Source organism: Dermochelys coriacea, chromosome 10 (assembly GCF_009764565.3).
Source record: "Dermochelys coriacea isolate rDerCor1 chromosome 10, rDerCor1.pri.v4, whole genome shotgun sequence".
Classification (NCBI taxonomy): Eukaryota; Metazoa; Chordata; order Testudines; family Dermochelyidae; genus Dermochelys; species Dermochelys coriacea.
The window spans coordinates 37,086,357-37,113,195 of NC_050077.1; the positions used below are offsets into that span (position 1 = coordinate 37,086,357).

Here is a 26,839-nt window from a genome sequence, read left to right on the forward strand (position 1 = left end):
CTTATGGCAAATTTCACCCCATTTGGCAGCATCTGTACTCAAGACGATCTGAATTAAGTGTGCTGGTAACATTCCGTGAGCATCATATTAAAAACTTTTCTACAATCCAAATATATGACCAGTCTATCTCCTCTGCCCCCTTCAACCATTAGTGTTTTTCTGTGAAAAAATGAAATCAAGTTTGTCTGTCGAGATTTATTCTTTGTCATCCCAACTTTTTATTGCTCCTGGTTCCATTGTCTTGTAGGTAAATAATAACAATAGTGTTACTTCACTCCTATAAAGCACTTTCATCTATAGATTTCTAAGAGCTTCACAAAGGAAGCTTAGTGTTGTTATCCCCATTTTAAAGATGGAGAAACTGAGGCACGGAGAGGGGAAATTATTTCCTTAGGGTTACCCAACAGGCCAATGGCAGAGCTGGGAATCCTGGTTCCTTGTCCAGGTCCGATTCACTGGACCACATTCCTAGAATGTTTTCTTATTATTTGTGCTATTCTTTCACTAGGGATTGTAGATAGATTTTCTGGATAATAGTTAGCAGGATCATGCCTCTTTTTAAGATTAGTCCCTCATTTGTTTTTCTCCAGCTACCCAGTACTGCCCCCAGTAGTCTTCAGAAGTAGTTGTTTGATAAGCTAATGTTAACTGATTCCCTTAACGTCCTGAGGTGTAAATCATCTAGACTCATTGATCTGTACATATTCTGGCTTTTGCAAATATTACCTTACTTACTTTTTATCAGTAACTAAATTTACAAGGTGCACCTTTTTCCTTGATTTTCAAAACTTCTTTATCCTTATTTTTCTTGTGGAAGGTGAATTTTAAATCAGGCAGAAACGGGACCCATGAATCTTCATTTCAGAAAAATCAGCTCCCTTCGAAGGAGAGATTAGACACACTCAAGAGATCAGAAATTCCCAGTTTCCTATAAGTGGGCAAAGTAGCTCTTTCAGATATAGCTGTCTTCTACAAGAAATGTATTGAGCTAGCGTGTGTGCAGCATTTTGAAAAAAGTGAAAGTGCTGTATAGGTGATAGTACTATTACTGTTGTTGTTACTATTTATTAATGTACTAGGAAGAACTGCTATTCCAAAGAACTGTTAGTGAGGCTCTGTTACCTAAAAGACAGCTGGACTTGTAAGGCCCAGACCTATTCCCAGTAAAGGCAATAAGAGTCTTTCCATTGACTTTGCAGGGAATTGGATTGAACCCCTTATCGTGGATTAAGCATGTCCAAAAGTGCTTTCTAGAGGTGTTGTGAGGTCCCTATGATATGATCATTTGAAGAAGTAATGGGAGTATTTCATGGGGACAAGTGAAAACTTGGTGCTCACTCTGAATGTGTTTCTCTTACTGCAAGGGGGTGCGATCCATGGCAGAAGACCATGTAGCCGTTGAAGTGGGATATGACTGTGGCTGATGTTGGGTAAGGTAGGAGTGCTCTTGAAAGAGGCCGTCTTCCAGTGATAACCATTGGGAAGGTGAAGCGGTCTTGCTAGGAGAAGGCCTTTTTGAGTGAAGAACAGGATTTGCAAGTAAAAGCTGGTAGGAAGGGCTGTTGAGAAGGAGAATGAGTTCTGCAGGGTGCTGATTAGTAAAACAAGGTTACAAATGAAGACTGGTGAAAACTAGGTTCTCCATTAGAAGGCGTAAGATGTGCTTCTAGCACCGAAGGCTGATTTCAGGAAATACAGTACACAGAGTTCTTGGGCTTTGGACTGCTGCTGCTTTGACTGCCCGGATCACAGTGGTATTGTACTGTGTAATGTTCAGTGTAGCCACTCTTTTCACTGTAGAAGCTGAGCACCTTCCAGCTGTGCACTAAGCAGCGTGACTAACCTCTGTCACATGTGGTATATTCTTCCAGTATTGGTTAAATGGGCTATTTGCCTATATGTGACTACTTCTGTACCAATAGGTAACTAATAACATCTGAGGGGGTCAGTCAGGCCTTCCCTGTCTCCACTGGAGTCATCCGTGCCCTGACATTTCCCATCCAAGGAAAATCCTCTCAGCTGGGTGACCAACAAGACGATCCCCCAACAGGGCCAGGAGGACATTCTGATCAATCAAGAACCAGTAGGCCAGTTACGGAGGTTTGCCTGTGTTTGCTTAGGGGCAGAGCTGGGTGACACTGGAACAGAGGAGGAGTGCCTCAGAGCTAACCCAGAAGCCAGGGCCTGGTCCTACATGCTACAGCTAAGTTGTTGCATTTGTAGGTTGTTTTATTTCCTCTTTGTTTCAAGGCACAGACAGTGGAAGCAGGAGTTGCTGTTTAGTTACTTGATTGTTCAGAGGCTGACACCAAACTTACGGCACAGGCTACCCTGCCCCAAGCTGGCAGCCAGAGGTTGCAGACTCAGGTGGGGAGCACCTGCAGTACCATGCGTGGCCCTGAAGGGGGCACTACAGAACAACCCCACCTCCCACAGTGCCCCAGAATGGTTGACCGGGTAGTTATATATTGTTTGTCTTTCCACATGTGGTTCCAGAGCAATTCCTGGGAGCTGCCTCATGTGACTGGTTCAGACTTTCTGTCTGAGGTCACTGCTCCAGAAGAATGATTTATTACTAGGTATTTCTAGGGTGCTCATAGCCGTAGCAATGGGTTTAGAAGCAGGTGCTTTCCAAACATATGCAAAGTGAGGAGAGGCCTCCCTGAGAGCAGAGCGGTAAAGAGCACACCTCCAAGAGGGGATTTCAGACTGATTGCAGATGAACATTGTGCGGCTCCATGTCCAGACAAGAATGAGGAGAACCCAGGTACCCACTATGCAGATAGAGGTAAGAAACCGTTTTCAGGCTCTCTGCACAGGTACTACTGCAGAGAATGATTTGGAAGGGATCTGAAGGAGGGGATCAGAAGGAGAGCCTATCAACTGGAAGGCCTGGGATGCATTGTCCTAGGGATGGGGATTCCACGACCTCCACTCCCATGAGGAGGAGAGAGGTGGTGGTGCACGGGGACTCCCTCCTAAGGGGGACAGAGTCGACCAGAGTGAGAGACTCGAGAAGTGTGAGCTAGAATTTACGATGTGACAGAATGTCTGCCGAGACTGGTCAAGCCCTCGGATCGCTACCCTTTCTTACTTCTCCATGTGGGTACCAATGATACTGCCAAGAATGACCTTGAGCAGGTCACTGCAGACTACGTGGCTCTGGGAAGAAGGATAAAGGAGTTTGACGTGCAAGTCATGTTCTCGTCCATCCTCCCTGTTGAAGAAAAAGGCCCAGGTAGGGACCGTTGAACTGTGGAGGTAAATGCATGGTTACGCAGGTGGTGTTGGAGAGAGGGCTTTGAATTCTTAGGATGTTGTTCCAGGAAGAAGGATTGCTAGGAAGAAATGGGATCCACCTAACGAAGAGAACCTTCACAGGCAGGCTTGCTAACCTTGTGAGAAGGGTTTTAACCTAGGTTCTCCGGGGGACGGTGACTTAAGCCCTGAGGTAAGTGGGGAAGTGGGATACCAGGAGGAAACACAAGGAGGAGGGTGCAACAGGGGGCCTCCTGATTCATACTGAGAAAGAAGGGTAATTGGCTAGTTATCTTAGGTGCCTGTACACGAACGCAAGAAGCCTGTGAAACAAGAAGGAAGAACTGGAAGTCCTGGCACAGTCAAAGAACTATGATGTGATTGGAATAACAGAGACTTGGTGGGGTAGCTCACATGACTGCAACACTGTCATGGATGGCTATAAATTGTTCAGGAAGGACAGGGAGGGGAGGAAAGCTGGAGGAGTTGCATTGTATGTAAGAGAGCAGTATGATTGCTCAGAGCTCCAGTGTGAAACTGGAGAAAAGCCTGTTGAGAGTCTTCGAGGTCAAAAGTTTAGAACCGAGAGCAATGTTGTGGTGGGCGTGTGCTATAGACCACTAGACAAGGAGGATGAGGTAGGTGAGGCTTTCTTCTGACAATTAACTGTAGTTTCCAGAACACAGGCCCTGGTTCTAATGGGGGACTTCAATCACCCTGACATCTGCTGGGAGAGCAATGCAGCAGTGCACAGACAATCCAGGAAGTTTTTGGAGAGTGTTGGGGACAATTTCCTGGTGCAACTACTGGAGGAACCAACCAGGGGCCGTTTTCCCTCTTGACCTGCTGCTCACAAACAGGAAACAATTGGTAGGGGAAGTAGAAGTTGGTGGCAACCTGGGCAGCAGTGACCATGAGATGGTTGAGTTTAGGATTGTCACAAAAGGAAGAAAGGAGAGTAGCAAAATACGGACCCTGGACTTCAGAAAAGCAGACTTAACTCTGTTAGGGATCTGATCGGCAGGATCCTCTGGGTGGCTAATATGAGGGGGAAAGGAGTCCAGGAGAGCTGGCTGTATTTGAAAGAAGCCTTATTGAGGGCGCAGAAACAAACCATCCCGACGTGCAGAAAGAATAGCAAATATGGCAGATGACCAGTCTGGCATGACAGAAAAATCTTCGGTGAGTTTAAACACAAAAAGGAAACTTACAAGAAATGGAAACTTGGACAGATAACTAGGGAGGAGTATAAAAGTACTGCTCAAGCATTCAGGGGTGTAATCAGGAAGGCCAAAATACAACTGGAGTTGCAGCTAGCAAGGAATGTGAAGAGTAACAAGAAGGGTTTCTACAGGTATGTTAGCAACAAGAAAAAGGTCAGGGAAAGTGTGGGACCCTTAATGAATGGGGGAGGCAACCTTGTGACAGATGATGTGGAAAAAGCTGAAGTACTCAATTCTTTTTTTGCCTCAGTCCTCACAGACAAGGTCAGCTCCCACACTTCTGTCCTGGGCAACACAGTATGGGGAGGAGGTGAGCAGCCCTCAGTGGTGAAAGAACAGGATAAGGGCTATTTAGAAAAGCTGGACATACACAAGTCCATGGGTCCAGATCTAATGCATCCAAGAATGCTGAGGGAATTGGCTGATGTGATTGCAGAGCCATTGGCCATTATCTTTGAAAACTCATGGAGATTGGGGGAGGTTCTGGACAATTGGAAAAAGGCCAATATAGTATCCATCTTTAAAAAATGGAAGAAGGAAATCCCGGGGTACTACAGACGGGTCAGCCTCACCTGAGTCTCTGGAAAAATCATGGAGCAGGTCCTCAAGGAAACCATTTTGAAGCACTTGGAGGAAAGGAAGGTGATCAGGAACAGTCAACATGGATTCACCAAGGGCAAGTCATACCTGACCAACCTGATTGCCTTCTGTGATGAGATAACTGGCTCCGTGGATATGGGGAAAGCGGTGGATGTGATATATCTGGACTTTAGCAAAGCTTCTGATACGGTCTGATAAGGTCTTCTACAATATTCTTGCCAGCAACTTAAAAAAGTATGGATTGGATGAATGGAATATAAGGTGGATAGAAAGTTGGATAGATTGTCGTGCTCAACGGGTAGTGATCAACTGCTCGATGTTTAGTTGGCAGCCGGTATCAAGCGGAGTGCCCCAAGAGTCAGTGCTGGGGCCGGATTTGTTCAACATCTTTATTAATGATCTGGATGATGGGATGATTGCACCCTCAGCAAGTTCGCAGATGACACTAAGCTGGAGGGAGAGTAGATATGCTGGAGGGTAGGGATAGGATACAGAGTGACCTAGACAAATTGGAGGACTGGGCCAAAAGAAATCTGATGAGGTTCAACAAGGACAAGGGCAGATTCCTGCACTTAAGAAGGAAGAATCCCATGCACCGCTACACGCTGGCGACCGACTGGCTAAGCGGCAGTTCTGCAGAAAAGGACCTGGGGATTACAGTGGACGAGAAGCTGGATATGAGTCAGCAGTGTGCCCTTGTTGCCAAGAAGGCCAACGGCACATTGGGCTGTATTAGTAGGAGCATTGCCAGCAGATTGAGGGAAGTGATTATTCCCCTCTATTCGGCATTGGTGAGGCCACACCTGGAGTATTGTGTCCAGTGTTGGTCCCTCCACTATAGAAGGGATGTGGACAAATTGGAGAGAGTCCAGCGGAGTTCAACGAAAATGGTTAGGGGGCTGGGGCACATGACTTACGAGGAGAAGCTGAGGGAACTGGGCTTGTTTAGTCTGCAGAAGAGAAGAATGAGCCTTCAACTACCTGAAGGGGGAGGGGCTCTAAAGAGGATGAAGCTTGGCTGTTCTCAGTGGTGGGAGATAACAGAACAAGGAGCAATGGTCTCAAGTTGCAGTGGGGGAGGTCTAGGTTGGATATTAGGAAACACTATTTCACTAGGGAGCTGGTGAAGCACTGGAATAGGTTACCTAGGGAGGTGGTGGAATCTCCATCCTTAGAGGTTTTTAAGACACAACTTGACAAAAACCTGGCTGGGATGATTTAGTTGGGGTTGGTCCTGCTTTGAACAGGGGTTGGACTAGATTCATAGATTCATAGATACTAAGGTCAGAAGGGACCACTCTGATCATCTAGTCCGACCTCCTGCACAGCGCAGGCCACAGAATGTCACCCACCCACTCCTATGAAAAACCTCACCTATGTCTGAGCTATTGAAGTCCTCAAATCATGGTTCAAAACTTCGAGGGAGCAGAGAAGCCTCCCTCCAGTCAACCATGCCCCATGCTACAAAGGAAGGCAAAAAAACCTCCAGGGCCTCTCCAATCTGCCCTGGAGGAAAACTCCCTCCCGACCCCAAACATGGCAATCAGCCAAACCCTGAGCACATGGGCAAGATTCACCAGCCAGATACCCAGGAAAGAGTTTTCTATAGTAAATCAGATCCCATCCATCTAATATCTCATCTCAGGGGATTTGGCCTATTTACCCTGAATATTTAAAGATCAATTACTTACCAAAATCCCATTATCCCATCATACCATCTCCTCCATAAACTTATCGAGTAGAATCTTAAAACCAGATAGATCTTTTGCCCCCACTGCTTCCCTTGGAAGGTTATTCCAAAACTTCACTCCTCTGATGGTTAAAAACCTTCGTCTGATTTCAAGTCTAAACTTCCTGGTGGCCAGTTTATACCCATTTGTTCTTGTGTCCACATTGGTGCTGAGCTTAAATAATTCCTCTCCCTCTCCTATATTTATCCCTCTGATATATTTATAGAGAGCAATCATATCTCCCCTCATCCTTCTTTTAGTTAGGCTAAAATCTCCAATGCGGAGAGTGGACCAGATGATATGTCTGGGGGGAGAAAGCAGAAGGAGACTCCGCTGGTTGGGAGGCATGAGATGCGATGTCCTGAGGTTGGGGGTTCCACGACCACCACTCCCAAGAGGAGAAGGCGGGTGGTGGTGGTCGGGGACTCTCTCCTCCGGGGGACTGAGTCATCTATCTGCCGCCCTGACCGGGAAAACCGAGAAGTCTGCTGCTTGCCAGGGGCTAAGATTCGTGATGTGACGGAGAGACTGCCGAGACTCATCAAGCCCTCGGATCGCTACCCCTTCCTGCTTCTCCACGTGGGCACCAATGATACTGCCAAGAATGACCTTGAGCGGATCACTGCGGACTACGTGGCTCTGGGAAGAAGGATAAAGGAGTTGGAGGCGCAAGTGGTGTTCTCGTCCATCCTCCCCGTGGAAGGAAAAGGCCTGGGTAGGGACCGTCGAATCGTGGAGGTCAACGAATGGCTACGCAGGTGGTGTCGGAGAGAAGGCTTTGGATTCTTTGACCATGGGATGGTGTTCCATGAAGGAGGAGTGCTGGGCAGAGACGGGCTCCATCTTACGAAGAGAGGGAAGAACATCTTTGCCAGCAGGCTGGCTAACCTAGTGAGGAGGGCTTTAAACTAGGTTCACCGGGGGAAGGAGACCAAAGCCCTGAGGTAAGTGGGAAAGCGGGATACCGGGAGGAAGCACAGGCAGGAATGTCTGTGAGGGGAGGGCTCCTGCCTCATACTGGGAATGAGGGGCGATCAACAGGTTATCTCAAGTGCTTATATACAAATGCACAAAGCCTTGGAAACAAGCAGGGAGAACTGGAGGTCCTGGTGATGTCAAGGAATTATGACGTGATTGGAATAACAGAGACTTGGTGGGATAACTCACATGACTGGAGTACAGTCATGGATGGTTATAAACTGTTCAGGAAGGACAGGCAGGGCAGAAAAGGTGGGGGAGTAGCACTGTATGTAAGGGAGCAGTATGACTGCTCAGAGCTCCGGTACGAAACTGTGGAAAAACCTGAGTGTCTCTGGATTAAGTTTAGAAGTGTGTGCAACAAGAGTGATGTCACGGTGGGAGTCTGCTATAGACCACCGGACCAGGGGGATGAGGTGGATGAGGCTTTCTTCCGGCAACTCACGGAAGCTACTAGATCGCATGCCCTGATTCTCATGGGTGACTTTAATTTTCCTGATATCTGCTGGGAGAGCAATACAGCGGTGCATAGACAATCCAGGAAGTTTTTGGAAAGCGTAGGGGACAATTTCCTGGTGCAAGTGCTAGGGGAGCCAACTAGGGGGAGCGCTTTTCTTGACCTGCTGCTCACAAACCAGGTAGAATTAGTGGGGGAAGCAAAAGTGGATGGGAATCTGGGAGGCAGTGACCATGAGTTGGTTGAGTTCAGGATCCTGACGCAGGGAAGAAAGGTAAGCAGCAGGATACGGACCCTGGACTTCAGGAAAGCAGACTTTGACTCCCTCAGGGAACAGATGGCCAGGATCCCCTGGGGGACTAACATGAAAGGGAAGGGAGTCCAGGAGAGCTGGCTGTATTTCAAGGAATCCCTGTTGAGGTTACAGGGACAAACCATCCCGATGAGTCGAAAGAATAGTAAATATGGCAGGCGACCAGCTTGGCTTAATGGTGAAATCCTAGCGGATCTTAAACACAAAAAAGAAGCTTACAAGAAGTGGAAGGTTGGACATATGACCAGGGAAGAGTATAAAAATATTGCTCGGGCATGTAGGAAAGATATCAGGAGGGCCAAATCGCACCTGGAGCTGCAGCTAGCAAGAGATGTCAAGAGTAACAAGAAGGGTTTCTTCAGGTATGTTGGCAACCAGAAGAAAGCCAAGGAAAGTGTGGGCCCCTTACTGAATGAGGGAGGCAAGCTAGTGACAGAGGATGTGGAAAAGCTAATGTACTCAATGCTTTTTTTGCCTCTGTTTTCACTAACAAGGTCAGCTCCCAGACTGCTGTGCTGGGCAACACAAAACGGGGAAGAGATGGCCAGCCCTCTGTAGAGATAGAGGTGGTTAGGGACTATTTAGAAAAGCTGGACGTGCACAAGTCCATGGGGCCGGACGAATTGCATCCGAGAGTGCTGAAGGAATTGGCGGCTGTGATTGCAGAGCCCTTGGCCATTATCTTTGAAAACTCGTGGCGAACGGGGGAAGTCCCGGATGACTGGAAAAAGGCTAATGTAGTGCCCATCTTTAAAAAAGGGAAGAAGGAGGATCCTGGGAACTACAGGCCGGTCAGCCTCACCTCAGTCCCTGGAAAAATCATGGAGCAGGTCCTCAAAGAATCAATCCTGAAGCACTTAGAGGAGAGGAAAGTGATCAGGAACAGTCAGCATGGATTCACCAAGGGAAGGTCATGCCTGACTAATCTAATCGCCTTTTATGATGAGATTACTGGTTCTGTGGATGAAGGGAAAGCAGTGGATGTATTGTTTCTTGACTTTAGCAAAGCTTTTGACACGGTCTCCCACAGCATTCTTGTCAGCAAGTTAAGGAAGTATGGGCTGGATGAATGCACTATAAGGTGGGTAGAAAGCTGGCTAGATTGTCGGGCTCAACGGGTAGTGATCAATGGCTCCATGTCTAGTTGGCAGCCGGTGTCAAGTGGAGTGCCCCAGGGGTCGGTCCTGGGGCCCGTTTTGTTCAATATCTTCATAAATGATCTGGAGGATGGTGTGGATTGCACTCTCAGCAAATTTGCGGATGATACTAAACTGGGAGGAGTGGTAGATACGCTGGAGGGGAGGGATAGGATACAGAAGGACCTAGACAAATTGGAGGATTGGGCCAAAAGAAATCTAATGAGGTTCAATAAGGATAAGTGCAGGGTCCTGCACTTAGGATGGAAGAATCCAATGCACCGCTACAGACTAGGGACCGAATGGCTCGGCAGCAGTTCTGCGGAAAAGGACCTAGGGGTGACAGTGGACGAGAAGCTGGATATGAGTCAGCAGTGTGCCCTTGTTGCCAAGAAGGCCAATGGCATTTTGGGATGTATAAGTAGGGGCATAGCGAGCAGATCGAGGGACGTGATCGTTCCCCTCTATTCGACACTGGTGAGGCCTCATCTGGAGTACTGTGTCCAGTTTTGGGCCCCACACTACAAGAAGGATGTGGATAAATTGGAAAGAGTACAGCGAAGGGCAACAAAAATGATTAGGGGTCTAGAGCACATGACTTATGAGGAGAGGCTGAGGGAGCTGGGATTGTTTAGTCTGCAGAAGAGAAGAATGAGGGGGGATTTGATAGCTGCTTTCAACTACCTGAAAGGGGGTTTCAAAGAGGATGGCTCTAGACTGTTCTCAATGGTAGCAGATGACAGAACGAGGAGTAATGGTCTCAAGTTGCAATGGGGGAGGTTTAGATTGGATATTAGGAAAAACTTTTTCACTAAGAGGGTGGTGAAACACTGGAATGCGTTACCTAGGGAGGTGGTAGAATCTCCTTCCTTAGAGGTTTTTAAGGTCAGGCTTGACAAAGCCCTGGCTGGGATGATTTAACTGGGACTTGGTCCTGCTTTGAGCAGGGGGTTGGACTAGATGACCTTCTGGGGTCCCTTCCAACCCTGATATTCTATGATTCTATGATTCTATGATTCTAAACAAGCCAAGCTCCTTAAGTCTCCTTTCATAAGACAAGTTTTCCATTCCTCGGATCATCCTAGTAGCCCTTCTCTGTACCTGCTCCAGTTTGAATTCATCCTTTTTAAACATGGGAGACCAGAACTGCACACAGTATTCTAGGTGAGGTCTCACCAGTGCCTTGTATAACGGTACTAAAACCTCCTTATCCCTACTGGAAATGCCTCTCCTGATGCATCCCAAAACCGCATTAGCTTTTTTCACAGCCATATCACATTGGCAGCTCATAGTCATCCTATGATCAACCAATACTCCAAGGTCCTTCTCCTCTTCCGTTACTTCTAATTGATGCATCCCCAACTTATAACTAAAATTCTTGTTATTAATCCCTAAATGCATAACCTTACACTTCTCACTATTAAATTTCATCCTATTACTATTACTCCAGTTTACAAGGTCATCCAGATCCTCCTGTATAATATCCCGATCCTTCTCTGAATTGGCAATACCTCCCAGCTTTGTATCATCTGCAAACTTTATTAGCACACTCCCACTTTTTGTGCCAAGGTCAGTAACAAAAAGATTAAATAAGATTGGTCCCAAAACCGATCCCTGAGAAACTCCACTGGTAACCTCCCTCCAACCTGACAGTTCGCCTTTCAGTAGGACCCGTTGCAGTCTCCCCTTTAACCAATTCCTTATCCACCTTCTGATGTTCATATTGATCCCCATCTTCTCCAATTTAACTAATAATTCCCATGTGGCACGGTATCAAATGCCTTACTGAAATCTAGGTAAATTAGATCCACTGCATTTCCTTTATCTAAAAAATCTGTTACTTTTTCAAAAAAGGAGATTAGATTGGTTTGGCACGATCTACCTTTTGTAAAACCATGTTGTATTTGTCCCATTTACCATTGACTTCAATGTCCTTAACTAATTTCTCCTTCAAAATTTTTTCCAGGACCTTGCATACTACAGATGTCAAACTAACTGGCCTGTAGTTACCCGGATCACTTTTTTTTCCTTTCTTAAAAATAGGAACTATATTAGCAATTCTCCAATCATTCGGTACTATTCCTGAGTTTACAGATTCATTAAAAATTCTTGCTAATGGGCTTGCAATTTCAGGTGCCAATTCCTTTAATATTCTTGGATGAAGATTATCTGGGCCCCCCGATTTAGTCCCATTAAGCTGTTTCAGTTTCGCTTCTACCTCTCATATGGTAATATCTACCTCTATATCCTCCTTCCCATTTGTCATGCTACCATTATCCCCAAGATCCTCTTTAGCCTTATTAAAGACTGAGGCAAAGTATTTGTTTAGATATTGGGCCATGCCTACATTATCTTTAACCTCCGCTCCATCCTCAGTGTTAAGCGGCCCCACTTCTTCCTTCTTAGTTTTCTTCTTATTTATATGGCTATAGAATCTTTTACTATTGGTTTTAATTCCCTTTGCAAGGTCCAACTCTACTCGACTTTTAGCCTCTCTCACTTTATCCCTACATCTTCTGACCTCAATTAGGTAGCTTTCCTTGCTGATCCCTCCCATCTTCCACTCCCTGTGTGCTTTCTGCTTCTTCATAATCACCTCTCTAAGATGCTTGCTCATCCAGCTTGGTCTACAACTCCTTCCTATAAATTTTTTCCCCTTTCTTGGGATACAGGCTTCCGATAGCTTCTGCAGTTTTGATTTAAAGTAATCCCAGGCCTCCTCTACTTTTAGATCCATAAGTTCTTCAGTCCAATCCACTTCCCTAACTAATTTCCTTAATTTTTGAAAGTCAGCCCTTTTGAAATCAAAAACCCTAGTTGCAGATTTATTTTTGTTAATCCTTCCATTTAGTTTGAGCTGAATTAGCTCATGATCACTTGAGCCAAGATTGTCCCCTACAACCATTTCTTCTATGAGGTCCTCGCTACTCACCAAAATTAAATCTAAAATGGCATCCCCTCTAGTCGGTTCAGCAACTACTTGATGAAGGAATCTATCAGCTATCGCATCTAGGAAAATCTGAGCCCTATTATTATTACTAGCACTGGTCCTCCAGTCTATATCTGGGAAGTTAAAGTCTCCCATGATCACACAGTTTCCATTAGTATTTAGATGAGCTCCTGAGGTCTCTTTCAATCCTAATCTTTTATGATTCTATGATTCTGTAAGTTTTGAGTGAAAGCCTTCTGGAAATAGGGCCGTATTACATCCCACCTATAAGGGGCTGGATGCATATTGCTTCCTACCCAGTGTGCTTGGACAGGCACTGAAAGGATTAGAAATTCTCAATGAAGTGTAGCCACTTGCTTTTCAAATAAATAGTGCAAACAACCAGTGGGTCCCCTTGAGGCGAGGAGGCTGGTGTTGTGAATTCAGTGGGGGCGGTGATTACTGCTCCATTGATTAGTATTCTGCCTGGTTGCTTCTCACTGTTTTGAAGTTAGCCTTAGCTATTGCCTGGCAACCATAGTGTAAAAGTACAACACCAGCTCCAGAGTTCAAGCCTGCTCCTCGCATGCACACACATCCTCTCCTACTCCGCTGCCGGAGCTGGGGGCTGTATCGTCCCCGCTAAACCATCCTCATCTTCAACTCTGCAAGGAGGAAGATTGAAAGGGGAGAGGAGGGAAGGTTGGACAATAAGAAAACAAGCAGCGAGAGCAAAGACCAGGCAGTACAAAGAGGAAAAGAGGGTTCTTAGCACTGGGACGATGGGCAGGGCTTGCTGAAGCTAAGGTTTGGTCTGTCTGTCTGTCTTGCTGTCTCTCCCTTGCCCCAGCGCAGCCTGAAGGCGAGAACTGTAGCTGCTGAAATTGTCTGCTTACTAGGTATGGCTCTGCTGGTTCCCCTCTCTCCCTCCCTTCCATGTCCATTTGCTGGTGGAAGTGCTGCTGGCAGCACCTTGTCTGGCCCTAGCTACTCCCCAGAAGTGCATGAGGTCTGGCTTTTGCTAAGTGTGCCCTTCTCCCTTTATATCTCACATGGGGCAATCACTTGCCCCCAGTTAGTTTGCAGCCCTGAGGTCTTGTCTGTCAGGAATGGGTCCCAGAGTAGAGGAGAGCTGAGGGTGTGGGGCTCTCCTCACCTGCCTAGGACTTGGGTGACATCTCTCTGGTTCCTTTCTCTAGGGGCCAAGAGTGATTTCTCTGAACGTATTTCCCCCCAGAATCAGCTGCTGGGGTAGCCAGGAAAGGTCAGCTGATATATGAACATGTACATTGTGTACAGAGTCACCATACACATAACCATACCTCCTCTCATGCGCACATCTACATGTGCCCTTTCTCTCAGACACTTCCACACCTGTCACACACACCCTGTTGCCCACCCCTCTTACACACCTGCATGCCCCTGGCACACCCTCTCTCCCACACACTTTCATACGCTCTCTCCCACATGCAAACAGGAATTCACAGAAGCTCACTGAATGCATGCCAAAACACACTACCTTTGCCAGAGCAGGTTTTGCATGTGTGAAAATCCAAGCCCCTTTGGAAATCCATCCTGTGGTATTTTCCTTCTGAAAGACTGAAATGGTGTGGGACACGCTTTGGAAAATACAAAGTCCTTAGACTGTCTCAGAGCAGGTGGTTTGAGATTTTGTCAAACTTTTAATAATGGTGTTGTTGATGACACCACATTAAACCATCTACACTTGGAAAACAATAACACATGGGAATCTCTCTGTATGTCAGATCATCTCTTCTACTGGCATTTGTGGATGCATGCTTGGAGTTTGACACAGTTCATCTAGTGTGATGTACTGAGTGGTTGAGACTGGGACTTGGGAGACCTGAAACCTTGTGTAACCTTGAGCAAGTCGATCAGTTAATCTGTGCCATACTTCCCCTTTTGTAGCCTGGGGACAATAGCACTTCCTTGCCTGACAGGGTAAAATCCAGTAACCAGTTCACGATGTGCTCAGGTGCAGGGTGAGGTGGCCAGATAGGGACTGAGAGAGATTAGGATGCACACTGAGTCAAACTGTAACTGCGAACCATGGGCCTGGTGGCATTTCTGCTTATCTGAATACAGAGCTTGTGAACCCCTCCAACCCTTCTGCACAACATGCTTGTTGAGTGTCCTGAGAAATGTTGCCACTTCAGCCAGGGGCATCACAGCCTCCTGTTTATCCCCAGGCCTGATACTATTGAGGCAATGGCAGTGCAAGCTGTCCCCCCACAGTGCTTGTAACCTGGCATCTAGGAAAGAGAGGATCGTTGTGTCTGCATGACCTATTCAGTCCTTGGTCTCCACTGAGATTGCCTGCAGGGGAGGCAGTGAATGTAGCTGCCGGTGGCGACTCCTGCCACCCATTCACTTCACACAGGCCACTGAGAAAGCCATTAGGCATCCATGATTTTCAGTGGCTCATGGCGGAAGTTGGATTTGAACCCAGCCTGTGGGGGTGAAAGGCTCCATGTGCTATTCCCATTCCTACATGCACACATGAATGCTTTCTGTTGCTCTCTCTGCATGGGGTAGGTGTTCCTGGCAGGCAGATGAATGAAAGGGGCTTAAAGAAACATGTCTGTTTTTGTCTTACAGAGCCTTGGGTCGGCGGACAAGAAGGACTTTTACCAACCAAAGTAAGTGCCAGTGGCCTGTGTGTTTGAGAGAGAGTGCATGCACCTGAGTGGAAATTCAGTTGAAATGTATTATTGAGAGAAACACTGTATCTCACTAAGATTAGCCATGTCAATGGATAAAAATAGCTTCTGCAATTACCCTTGCTAGGACAACACTGCAAGGGCTGTCAGTCGCTTTGCTTCAGGGCATATGCAAATCCCCAGATGAGGTCAGGAAGAATCAAGGCTGCTCTGCCTGGTATCAGGGACCTGGCTGGTGTCTAGCTGTCTTTGGAGGAGGGGGTTGCAAAGATAGTCTTTCCCACCTTTGCTACTCCTTGCTCTGGAATTGTACTGAACACAGTGTGGTTGGTCTGGAAAATCTGGTGCTGTAAGTTATAACTGGCTGGTCTTGGAGCCAGTTTTTCACTGCCAGTATTTTGACACAAATGCTTCCCTCTTATTCCATCTGATACACCTGTGATGGCAAAATGGGGAAAGAGGGCTCTTTGGAGCCACGGTATCAGTAGTCACAGACAAAGGCTCTCCTAATATACCACCAGACCAGCAACAGGGAAGGCAGTTGGCAGAACAGCGCATTCCCTGTCTACATGGACCGTTGCTCTGATCCAGCATGGCCATTCCTACTAGACAGAGTGAATAAAGCCCTTAAACCATTTTCAAACTCTGGGCCCCTGACTGAAATACAACCGAAGCCCCCATCTCTGCAGAATTTGGGTTGTTACACCAACCATTCAAGGCCTTTCGTTAGAGAAAGGTACCTACAGAGCTGCAGAATGTGAAGGCTTCCTGTTTGAAATGCAGCCTTGCCAATGTGATCTTTCAATAAGAGCGACTTCTCTTAAAAACTGGAGAGGTACTTACAGCATCCAGTTCTGACTGGAAGGGAGCCATTCCTGTGGCCCTGCAGCACTGTGATGTCGAGCGTTTATTAGTGCGTGTATAGTCTGTTGTCATCACTGCTCTGGCCTTTTTCATAACCTTCTGAGCTTTTTCAATCTGCAAAAACAGAGTGTTGAGGTATTTCTGGTGACGGAAGCTATGGAAGTGAGCTGTAACTTTTGGTAACAGCGCTGGAATTTTCTCCTTCAAGGGGATGGGACTGGGGAGAAATGTCTTTAAAAATAGAGTTGTTCTGCTATTTATTTCTCCTGGTTACTTTCTAAAGAGCATCTCCAGAAGGCTCCTTTTCAGCACTGTGTACAAAATGTGTGGTGAGCACAAGACAACAGCCTCTGTCACTGCCTTGTCTGATTACTCTTAGCATCAGAATAGATGTCTTTGGAGTACTAGTAGAATTTCAGACTTCATCATGGCATGTCTAGCAGCAAGCATTGTTTGCAATCAGTGTGTATTTGATATAAATCAAATTGATTTAAACCATGATTTAAATCACTAGTCAGAAAGACTCGATTTAATCATGGATTTCTACATAAAAGTGCATTCTTGTTGGTTGTTATAACCTTAATACATATTCTTCACAATTCAGATAGATATAGATTTTATTTTTAGAAGGTACACACTATACATTTTTAAAGTGATTTATTTTGAAAACTTTTCACATTAGTTTTATAGCTATATCAGAAAATGAATGATTGTTTGGTTATTTAATTTACCAAAGATAATTGAAGCAGATATTTATGAAGTCACTGGGAGGTGAACTATTTCCAATTCAACAGGTTAATCATTAATATTTGGAGGATTTTCATGCTGTATTAGAAGGAGAACATCACCAGACAGACATTTAAATTGTTTTATTTAACTAAAACAACAACATTATGTATTCTGGATTTTTTTCTTCAACAGCAAAAATATAATATTTTAACAAAACAAGCATGCAATTTTTTTAATGTAGTTAAACATTCAAGTTTTTTAAAATCAGGCTTGTTTTTGTTAAAATTGTTTTTAACTAAAATAGTTAAATGAAATATTTTTAAAAAACCACAAAAATTAAATCGACTGTGACAGCCAGGTCAACATGAGAAACTTAAAATATTGGTTTCTGCAGCTAACTCAGTCGTCTTCACCTTCAATTTCCTGTTTGTTCATAATCTGGAAAAGAAAAACAAGCTTTCCTGCTTTTTCAGGTCACAAACAATTTCTCAATTTGGAATGAATTAGTCCAAAGAAAGAAAATATTCTTTCTACACTGGCAGAAGAAGCTATTGCTGTTAAAAGTGAGATTATCACTTCAAAAGTCTCTGAATCCAAGTGCTTAAGTGACTTCCACCAGTTCACTGGTGTGACTTTCTTTAAAACATCATCAGCAAACATATATTTCTTGAATGGTTCACCCTTAGTTCTGAAGTTTATTATAGTTGGCATTATGGAGGAATGATTGCTGGATGTCCATGTCATAGCCAACTCCTCTTCTTCAGCAGTTAAGGTTTGACCCTGGTACCGAATATTGAGAATATGTGCAAGAAAATGAGATGGAGATATTGATTGTTCCATTCAATTTTTTAAAGCTTGTAATTTATCTTTGTCATTGCATATTTCTCTTTTGAAGATCTCACTCAGTTCCTTCCAAATTTCAACAGCGTCAGCAATAAAACAATTATTTCCCTGCATTTTGTTCAAGGCTACAGAAATAGGCTTCAGGGCACTCAGCATGTGTTCAACCTTTCTCTTAAGCCCCATGTTGAGAACTTTGGCTGTGACAGTGCCATCTATTTTTTCATGATTTTGTTCACAAACTGTCATCAGATTAGGCCAGTTCTTCATATAGTGCTCAAAACAGTCAAATACTGAGTTCCATCGCATGTCCTGTGGGAGAGTTAGCTTGGTTCTTCCCACTTTTTTCTGAGCAGCTGCTGCAAAGTGGTGGTTACAGAAGTATTTTGCCATTTCAACAACATTAGCCTTTATTTCTGGAACACTGAAGTCTTTGGCTAGGAGGTGAATCAAATGAGGACTGCGACCGTGTGTTATTAGCTTTGGACTCTCTTCACTCTCTTCTAAATAATTTGTTCTAATCTTGGATACATTTGCAGCATTGTCTGTGACCAAGCTGCGTACTAGACATTTGAATTTTTTTTCACAGTTTGTTTTAGCTTTTACTGCTATGTCTTGTAAGTATTCTGCTGTGTGTGCATTTCCTGATGTATCAATTGTTTCTGTAAGGAAGACATTCCCTTCTTCTCTTGTCACACAAGCATGTACAATAGGATCGTTGTGGACATTTCTCCACCCATCAAGACTCAGGTTAAAAATTTTATCCTCTAGACCTTTTGCACACTGCTCAATTTCTCTTTCATACACTTTATCCAGCAATTTGCCTGTGACATCTGCTCTGTGGGGTAGACTGTATCCTGGTCTTAAAGGCTGAACCATGTTAAAGAAGTGTGGGTTCTCAATCATACGGAAAGGAGAGTTTGTTGCATAAATAAATCGAGCAATTTTTTCATCAATTACCTCTTTTTGTAATCTGCTGGTTCTTATCTCAAACTTATCTATGGTTGTTTCTGGATGATGGAGGTTTTTTTTTCTTTTGCTACAGATGATATACTGTGGCTATGTGACATACATGATGTGACTAAAACACTATCATTGGCGGATAACTCTGAAACTATAGAAAATGATGGTGATCTTGAAGGTGGATAGTCTTCAGAATCCTGTATGTTGAGGATGGATTCTCCTAAACAAAATAAGTCAATGTAGTTATTTAATTATTATTACCATACAGCTCATTTAGTATTACTCATTGCATTCACTGACACTCAGATCTACTTTAAAGGTGAAATTGTAAAAGGAAGATCTGCCTATTTTAGCTATTTATTTTTTATCACAACTGCATCTGAAATGATAGTACCATAAAGTAACAGCTATTTTTTGCTCAAACATGAGAATTCAAGAATAGTCCAGAAGGAAGACAGGCAGTGCTTAAGAAAAAAGTATGAAATAAAAAAGTTTACCAACCTGAAGATCGTGCATATTCAGACATGTTCCTTTCATCATCTTCAGCGCAGCTTCCTCCTGAGAAGGAACACTTCTCATGATGTTGTTTCATCTGGGCAACCAGGCCTTGCATTTCTTTGTTGCACTGTTTGAATTTTGCACACATGCCTGTCTTACCCACAAGTGGAGGAGTATTTCGTTATTTAATTAAAATATTCCCAAACTGGGTCTCTTTTACAGCCTTCTGCCATCATAGGTTTTCCTTTCTAGTGAGACAATGGTATGGTAGATCTCAAATCAATGAAGGCTACACACAGAAAGATCTCAAGCCTTCTGGAATATGCTGCTCAAACAGTTTCACTTTTGTTTCCATTGCCTGTCCCTCCCTTCTCACATTTATCTCCAGACTTCTTCTCCTTGTCTAGATCTATTCTGCCCCCAACAATCTTCAATTCATTGAACTTTTTGAAACTTTGCACTTTTAGAGAGAGGTAAGGGATTGACTTTGTGTACACAAATTTGCAGGGGCACAACAGGGTTGAGGTCTGTTATTTCTCACCTCAATATGTCATTTATTTATTTTAAAACATTTTTGCTGTTAACAAGCATGTTACCTGTGGAGACACAAATCCACAGTTTGAGATCTGCAAAACTAAGCATCTCTGACCAGGGGTGGCTGTACCAATTTTGCCACCCCAAGCAGTCACCGCCAAATTGCCGCCGTGCCCGGAAGAGCAGCGGAGCTACCCCCAAAAGCCACCGCAGCAAGAAGAGCAGCGGAGCTGGCGCTGAATTGCCGCCGCGGGACACGGACTGCCACCCCGTTCTCAGTGCCAAAAAAAGCTGAAAAGCTGGTGCCTGGAGCCGGCCCTGTCTCTGATGGTATCTTCTAGACTGAGCACTGAGTCCCATTGGGTAGATAGAAAGATTAACCTAAATAATGTATACAGAAGCCCCTGGAACCCCATAAGATTGGGTCCCTAATCCATGAACTGGAGCTCATTTAAAACTTTTCTTAAACATTACATGAATATATTGTCTGATACTATAGAATTAGAATTTATAATCCCTATTCCATGGTGAGATATTTTTGAGCTATAATGTATCTTAATTAAAACTATCTTTAGGTTGTTTTTTTCCCTCAAAAAGCATTTTATAAAAAAATCCTATTTAAATAAAAAAATCTGATTTTTTAATTTTTTTTTAAAAAGCATTGATTTTTATTCACCCTGTTTGCAGTTCATGATGTGTGTGTGTATGTGTATATTTCTTCAATTCATCCATCCATCTACGTTCCCTTGATCTGTCTATTGCCAAGATTTGCAAAAAGAAATGCCTAACATTAAGCTCCTAATTCCATGTTTAGAAACCTAAATTACAGGAGCTCTCAGTTATCTGGCTTCAGGACAGGCATATGCTGGCACAATTTTTAAAAGTCAGTGGAGGTGCTGGTGCTCAGCCCTTTTGAAAATCAAAGCACTTTTTTAGGTGCCGAAATCTCTCACAGGTTTCTGGAAGCTTTGAGGATCCATCACAGAGTTATGACCCCATGCTAGATGTAGTGAAGAAAGTGAAGCACCTGTGGCTGAGGACTTTGAATTACATTTGTAGCCTTATTAACAATCCTCCAGTGTTTGTCTATTGCGTGTTTCATGGAGTGCATGATTTTTGAGACAAGAAAAGCATGCCTTTTTCATGCTCTTGTGAAACTGCTGATCAGAAATGTGGGAGGCAAACAGTGGAGATTATTCTTAAATGTAGGGGCCAAATCATGGCCCCCCCACCCTGCAGGAAACCCAATAGAAGGGCAAAGGGACTCCCAGAGTTTCCTACAGATCATCCCATCAGGGGAACGAGGGATGTTTGCCTGCCTCAGAGAGGGCAGAAAGTGTGCCCTTCTCCACCCATTGAAGTCATATAATCAATGGGCTAATCCAGTGGGCCCTGCGGAGGTATGTTGCAGAGGGGTCAGGGCATTTGCCCAGAAGCTTGGTATTGCAGTGGTGCTTCCTGTACCCCCTCCATTTCCCTTGGTAACACAGTTTCATCAGGAGCCATGACTTGGTTTCCTGCATAAACCTGGGCCATACCCCTACCCTGAAAGAGTGTTATGTCTGTATTTTTGGAGATCCCCAACGTTGCCAGGGAATGATTCTCTGCAGAGCAGCTGTTCCCTGGCCACAGCTCCTCATATGCACAGAGATCACAGGTGGGGGCTTCCATGGGAGGGAGTGGGTAGAATGCCACTCAGTTATCTCCCCAACAAAATAAGAAGCATTCCTGCCGGTTTGCTAGTATTTTCCTACCCTCCAGACTTCTAAGCCACTTCTCAGAGATCTGAATCCTTAGCATCACCTCCAGCCAGCTCAGTGTTTCGCTGACTGGACTGTGATGTCAGACCATGACCTAACCAATTGTAAGACATGTGACGCAAGTTAATTTGCATCCTGCTGTCCTGTGTAAGATTCTTTACCAGTTGTTTGGGGATTTGTGTTACATATACAAACAAAGTTGCATTTGACAAGTACAGTTTCCTGGCTGTGACACATAGCCAGCATCACTGCTGTCCAGTTTGATTTTTCCCTGCACTTGCTGCCACTGGCATTGTTGCTGTTTCAGATACAGTCTCTATGACAATGCACTGTCTGGCCCAGCGAGACTGTGCAATACAATGCCGGATTCTGCGGGTACTCCTTGGAGTCAGTGTGAGCGGGGCGTGCTATGGACTTGTCAGGGAGTATTCAGCATCTGACATGATTGGGTTCTCCTTGTTGGAATAGGGTATGCATTCTCGTCTCCTCCCCTTTGTTCTTGCTTCTCGATCCTGCAGTCACACCCACACATCTGGACTCTTGTGTTCCTACCTTAGAACAGGCACTCAGCAGCATTATGTTCTGTGCCCATCACTGTGTTACCTGAGCCCCTTGCAGTGATTTAAGCAATGTCACATGCATCTGCTAAATCTGGTTCTCTCTTCCTCTTTCCTCTCCCAAGTGCAGGATCTGGGTCTTAGATTGCAAGGAATCTGTCTTGGTTTAGTTTGTAAAGTGAATGCGGATTTATGTGCTCCATAAGTAATTAAGAAGAATCGTTGAGAGGCAGGGCATGCTAAGGGCATTACAGTTACAGTTATAGTCTAAATAAATATAGTGCAGTGCCAGAGTAACTCCTGTAGATAGTAAGATCTAGACAGACTGGAGCTTGCTCTTAGGAATTTGAACTGTAGAGGCACTCAGTCATTTCTGAGCATAATTTAGTCACCCACCTCCTTTATCCACATCCTGAGGGGTGGAGGGATAGCTCAGTGGTTTGAACATTGGCCTGCTAAACCCAGGGTTGTGAGTCCAATCCTTGAGGGGGCCATTTAGGGATCTGGGGCAAAAATTGGGGATTGGTCCTGCTTTGAGCAGGGGGTTGGACTAGATGACCTCCTGAGGTCCCTTCCAACCCTGATTTTCTATTCTATGATCTGATGTGAGCCTGATGTAGTTTAGCTGCTGATACTTGGCCATGTGACTGTATTCTTCCTTATCTGTTCTCAGATCTACATAATTCTTAGGTGAGGTTCATCCCTGCTCATCTTCTACACTGAAGCCTTATACTTTTATATAGCTCTCGTTTTTTAGCTACAGCTCAGAAGAAAACATTTGGAAGCACTTTGCTTGTTGAGTGTCCTGAGAAGCACTTTTTAAAGCCCTTTTTAAAGCCCTTTTTGTTTGTATTGGCCTCTATAGCTTTTGCCTGTCTTTTAAAGACAGAATGTTTGTTCCTAGGCTAAAAACTTTCTATGCCACAGTTTCAGCTTAAAGTGAAGTTTTAAAATGGTGTTTTTAGGGAGGCATTGGCACCCTGACAGCAGGATTGTCTGGCTATGTAGACTCCTTCCTCAGGCCCTTCGTTACCAGCACTCCCAGCTATCTTCGAGACACCACTGACTTCCTGAGGAAACTACAGTCCATTGGTGATCTTCCTAAAAACACCATCCTAGCCACTATGGATGTAGAAGCCCTCTACACCAACATTCCATACAACTACAATACCCACCTGCTGAAGTGAAGAAACAGATTGACAGAGCCAGAAGAGTACCCAGAAGTCACCTACTACAGGACAGGCCCAACAAAGAAAACAACAGAACGCCACTAGCCATCACCTTCAGCCCCCAACTAAAACCTCTCCAACGCATCATCAAGGATCTACAACCTATCCTGAAGGACGAGCCATCGCTCTCTCAGATCTTGGGAGACAGACCAGTCCTTGCTTACAGACAGCCCCCCAATCTGAAGCAAATACTCACCAGCAACCACACACCACACAACAGAACCACTAACCCAGGAACCTATCCTTGCAACAAAGCCCGTTGCCAACTCTGTCCACATATCTATTCAGGGGATACCATCATAGGGCCTAATCACATCAGCCACACTATCAGAGGCTCGTTCACCTGCGCATCTACCAATGTGATATATGCCATCATGTGCCAGCAATGCCCCTCTGCCATGTACATTGGCCAAACTGGACAGTCTCTACGTAAAAGAATGAATGGACACAAATCAGACGTCAAGAATTATAACATTCAAAAACCAGTTGGAGAACACTTCAATCTCTCTGGTCACTTGATCACAGACCTAAGAGTGGCTATACTTCAACAAAAAAGCTTCAAAAACAGACTCCAACGAGAGACTGCTGAATTGGAATTAATTTGCAAACTGGATACAATTAACTTAGGCTTGAATAGAGACTGGGAATGGATGAGTCATTACACAAAGTAAAAAGAAAAGGAGTACTTGTGGCACCTTAGAGACTAACAAATTTATTAGAGCATAAGCTTTCGTGAGCTACAGCTCACTTCATCGGATGCATCCGATGAAGTGAGCTGTAGCTCACGAAAGCTTATGCTCTAATAAATTTGTTAGTCTCTAAGGTGCCACAAGTACTCCTTTTCTTTTTGCGAATACAGACTAACACGGCTGCTACTCTGAAACCTACACAAAGTAAAACTATTTCCCCATGGTATTTCTCCCTCCCACCCCACCCCCCACTGTTCCTCTGATATTCTTGTTAACTGCTGGAATTAGCCTACCTGCTTGTCACCATGAAAGGTTTTCCTCCTTCCCCGCCCTGCTGTTGGTGATGGCTTATCTTAAGTGATCACTCTCCTTACAGTGTGTATGATAAACCCATTGTTTCATGTTCTCTGTGTGTGTGTATATAAATCTCTCCTCTGTTTTTTCCACCAAATGCATCCGATGAAGTGAGCTGTAGCTCACGAAAGCTTATGCTCTAATAAATTTGTTAGTCTCTAAGGTGCCACAAGTATTTCCCCATGGTATTTCTCCCTCCCACCCCACCCCCCACTGTTCCTCTGATATTCTTGTTAACTGCTGGAATTAGCCTACCTTGCTTGTCACCATGAAAGGTTTTCCACCTTTCCCCCCCCTGCTGCTGGTGATGGCTTATCTTAAGTGATCACTCTCCTTACAGTGTGTATGATAAACCCATTGTTTCATGTTCTCTGTGTGTGTGTATATATAAATCTCTCCTCTGTTTTTTCCACCAAATGCATCCGATGAAGTGAGCTGTAGCTCACGAAAGCTTATGCTCTAATAAATTTGTTAGTCTCTAAGGTGCCACAAGTACTCCTTTTCTTTTTGCGAATACAGACTAACACGGCTGCTACTCTGAAACCATAAATTATGTGTGTAAAGCACTCAGATACTATAGTGATGTGCAGCATAGGAAAGCCCATCAGGAAATCAATAATTCCATTTTCATAGTAGAGTTTGAAGAGGGTGCAGTAAGTAAGGCCTGAGGGTGCAGTAAGTAAGGCCTGGGGCCACAAACTTGAACAATGAATAGAAAACAGAATAACGGAATCGCTGCTCATTAATTGAGCACCATCCAGTCTACGCACTGAAAGAGGCAGGGATCTCATTTTAAAATTGGCATGTGATCATGTAGATAAAGACTGAATCCTAATTACTCTCAGCGGAAGTCAATTTTTATTTTGTTGTATTGTTTTTTAACATTTGTTTTCAATTTCTGTTGATTTCAATTTTCAAAGTTCAACCATTTTTCTTACGTTGCCACCGTAATTTTTTATTATTGATGGAAATATTCTTTCACTGGTTTATGTGTGCACTGTGAAATCAACATTTATTGATATTGACCGATAAAAACCTAATCCTCCCAAGCCTAAACATAATGCATAAACACAAGGGGGCTGAATTAAGATTGCATAGGCAACCTTAATTCTGGCATTTCCTAGCTTTTGAGTGCTTCACTTTGGAACCTTAATCATGTTATTTTAATGTAGTTTTTGTGTATAATTTCCTAGGTTTAAAAAAACAAACGGAAAAAAACAGAAATTCCATCACGTGGCATCATACTGACACCCACATGGCTCATCAGCAGGGTTGGAACCTTTAGCTCCAAAGCACAGGCCTCTGCCATGTGACTGGAGTAAGTGACAGCAGTAGTAGGTTGTCATCTTCTCTGTGGTCCAGCACTAGAGGAGAATGGGACACTCCTCCAGTGGGTTTCACAGGTAGCTGCTGACAGCAGAGGAATGATGAGCCACGGGAATCATGGTTCCATTCCGGGCTCTGAAGGAGAGAGTGCTCAGACTCTGCTCCCTGTTTTCCCCCAAGCTTGACACCTTCTACTCCATCTGCTCCAACCTGTCCCTGTCCCACTCCTGGCTCCTTGGCACAGCCCCATTCTCCTCACCCTGTCTCCAATCCTCAAATTTATAATCCCAGTCCCAGTCTCTTTCTGCTCTGTCTGTACTCTCCCTCCCTGGCCTCCATGTTCCATGTCCCCACTGGCTCCCAGCCCCAATCTCCTTCCCTGGGTTTCTCATCCACTATCACCCACGCCCAGCAATTTGCCCAGCCAATCCCAGTCCCAGTTCTTCCCCAACAAATTGGTTCCTTGTCAGATCTGTCTCCACTCTCCTCTCACAGCCTTCCTCACCCCACCCTACTGGTTCACAGTCCCAGTTTCCTTGCCCAGATGGGCTGTTTCCCCTCCACCTCTACCTCTCAGTCTGTTTCCCTCTCCCCCGCCTTCAGTCCTATTCTACTCCCCAGGTCTTCGTCTCAACCTCCTTCTCCTGCTTCCTCTTACACCTGGTTCTTCTCCCCTGTGTATAAAAGTGAGGCAGCTTCCTCCTCCCAGCGATTGGGGCTCTGAGAGCACAGGAGAGAGAGACAATTTACTTTTAGTTCTACTCCCAGCGTGGCCCAGAGCTCCAATTACAGGGAAAGTCCTGCTTTGCCCTGGGCTGAAGCATGCTCATTGCAGACAGGATCTTCCCTGAAAACAGGGTCTTATAATGGGAAGTGTAAGACAACCTTAATAATAAGCAGTGCTGTCAGCCTAGCCAATAAAGAGGGAAGCAAGGCAGGCTTCAGGCAGCAGCAAAACAAGCAGGTGCTTGGGGCGGCACATTTCTAGGGGCAGCATTCCGGTGCCGGCCATGCTGCCCCTAGCTAGAAATGTGCCCCCGCTGCCCCAGCTTGACTCCACTCTGCCTCCTCCTGCTCCCCTGAGCACGCCGCTGCTCTGCTTCTTCCTTCTCCCTCCCTCCCAGGCTTGCCGCGCACCAAACAGCTGTTTCATACGGCAAGCCTGGGAGAGAGGTAGGAGAAGCCAAGTGG

General features: G+C 44.9%; 1 protein-coding gene across 3 annotated transcripts in view; it reads left to right on the top strand.

The window, feature by feature from the left end:
* Positions 1 to 26,839, top strand: part of LOC119862993 (ankyrin repeat and fibronectin type-III domain-containing protein 1-like) — a 617,559-nt gene that overhangs the window by 437,913 nt on the left and 152,807 nt on the right. For 2 of the 3 annotated variants that reach the window (XM_043493659.1, XM_038420625.2), the window contains one exon: positions 15,244 to 15,284. In XM_043493659.1, the coding sequence (XP_043349594.1) occupies positions 15,244 to 15,284 (41 nt within the window). Of the gene's footprint in view, positions 1 to 13,221; positions 13,524 to 15,243; positions 15,285 to 26,839 lie in introns of those variants that run through there. The other variant, XM_038420633.2, reaches the window with a different exon arrangement.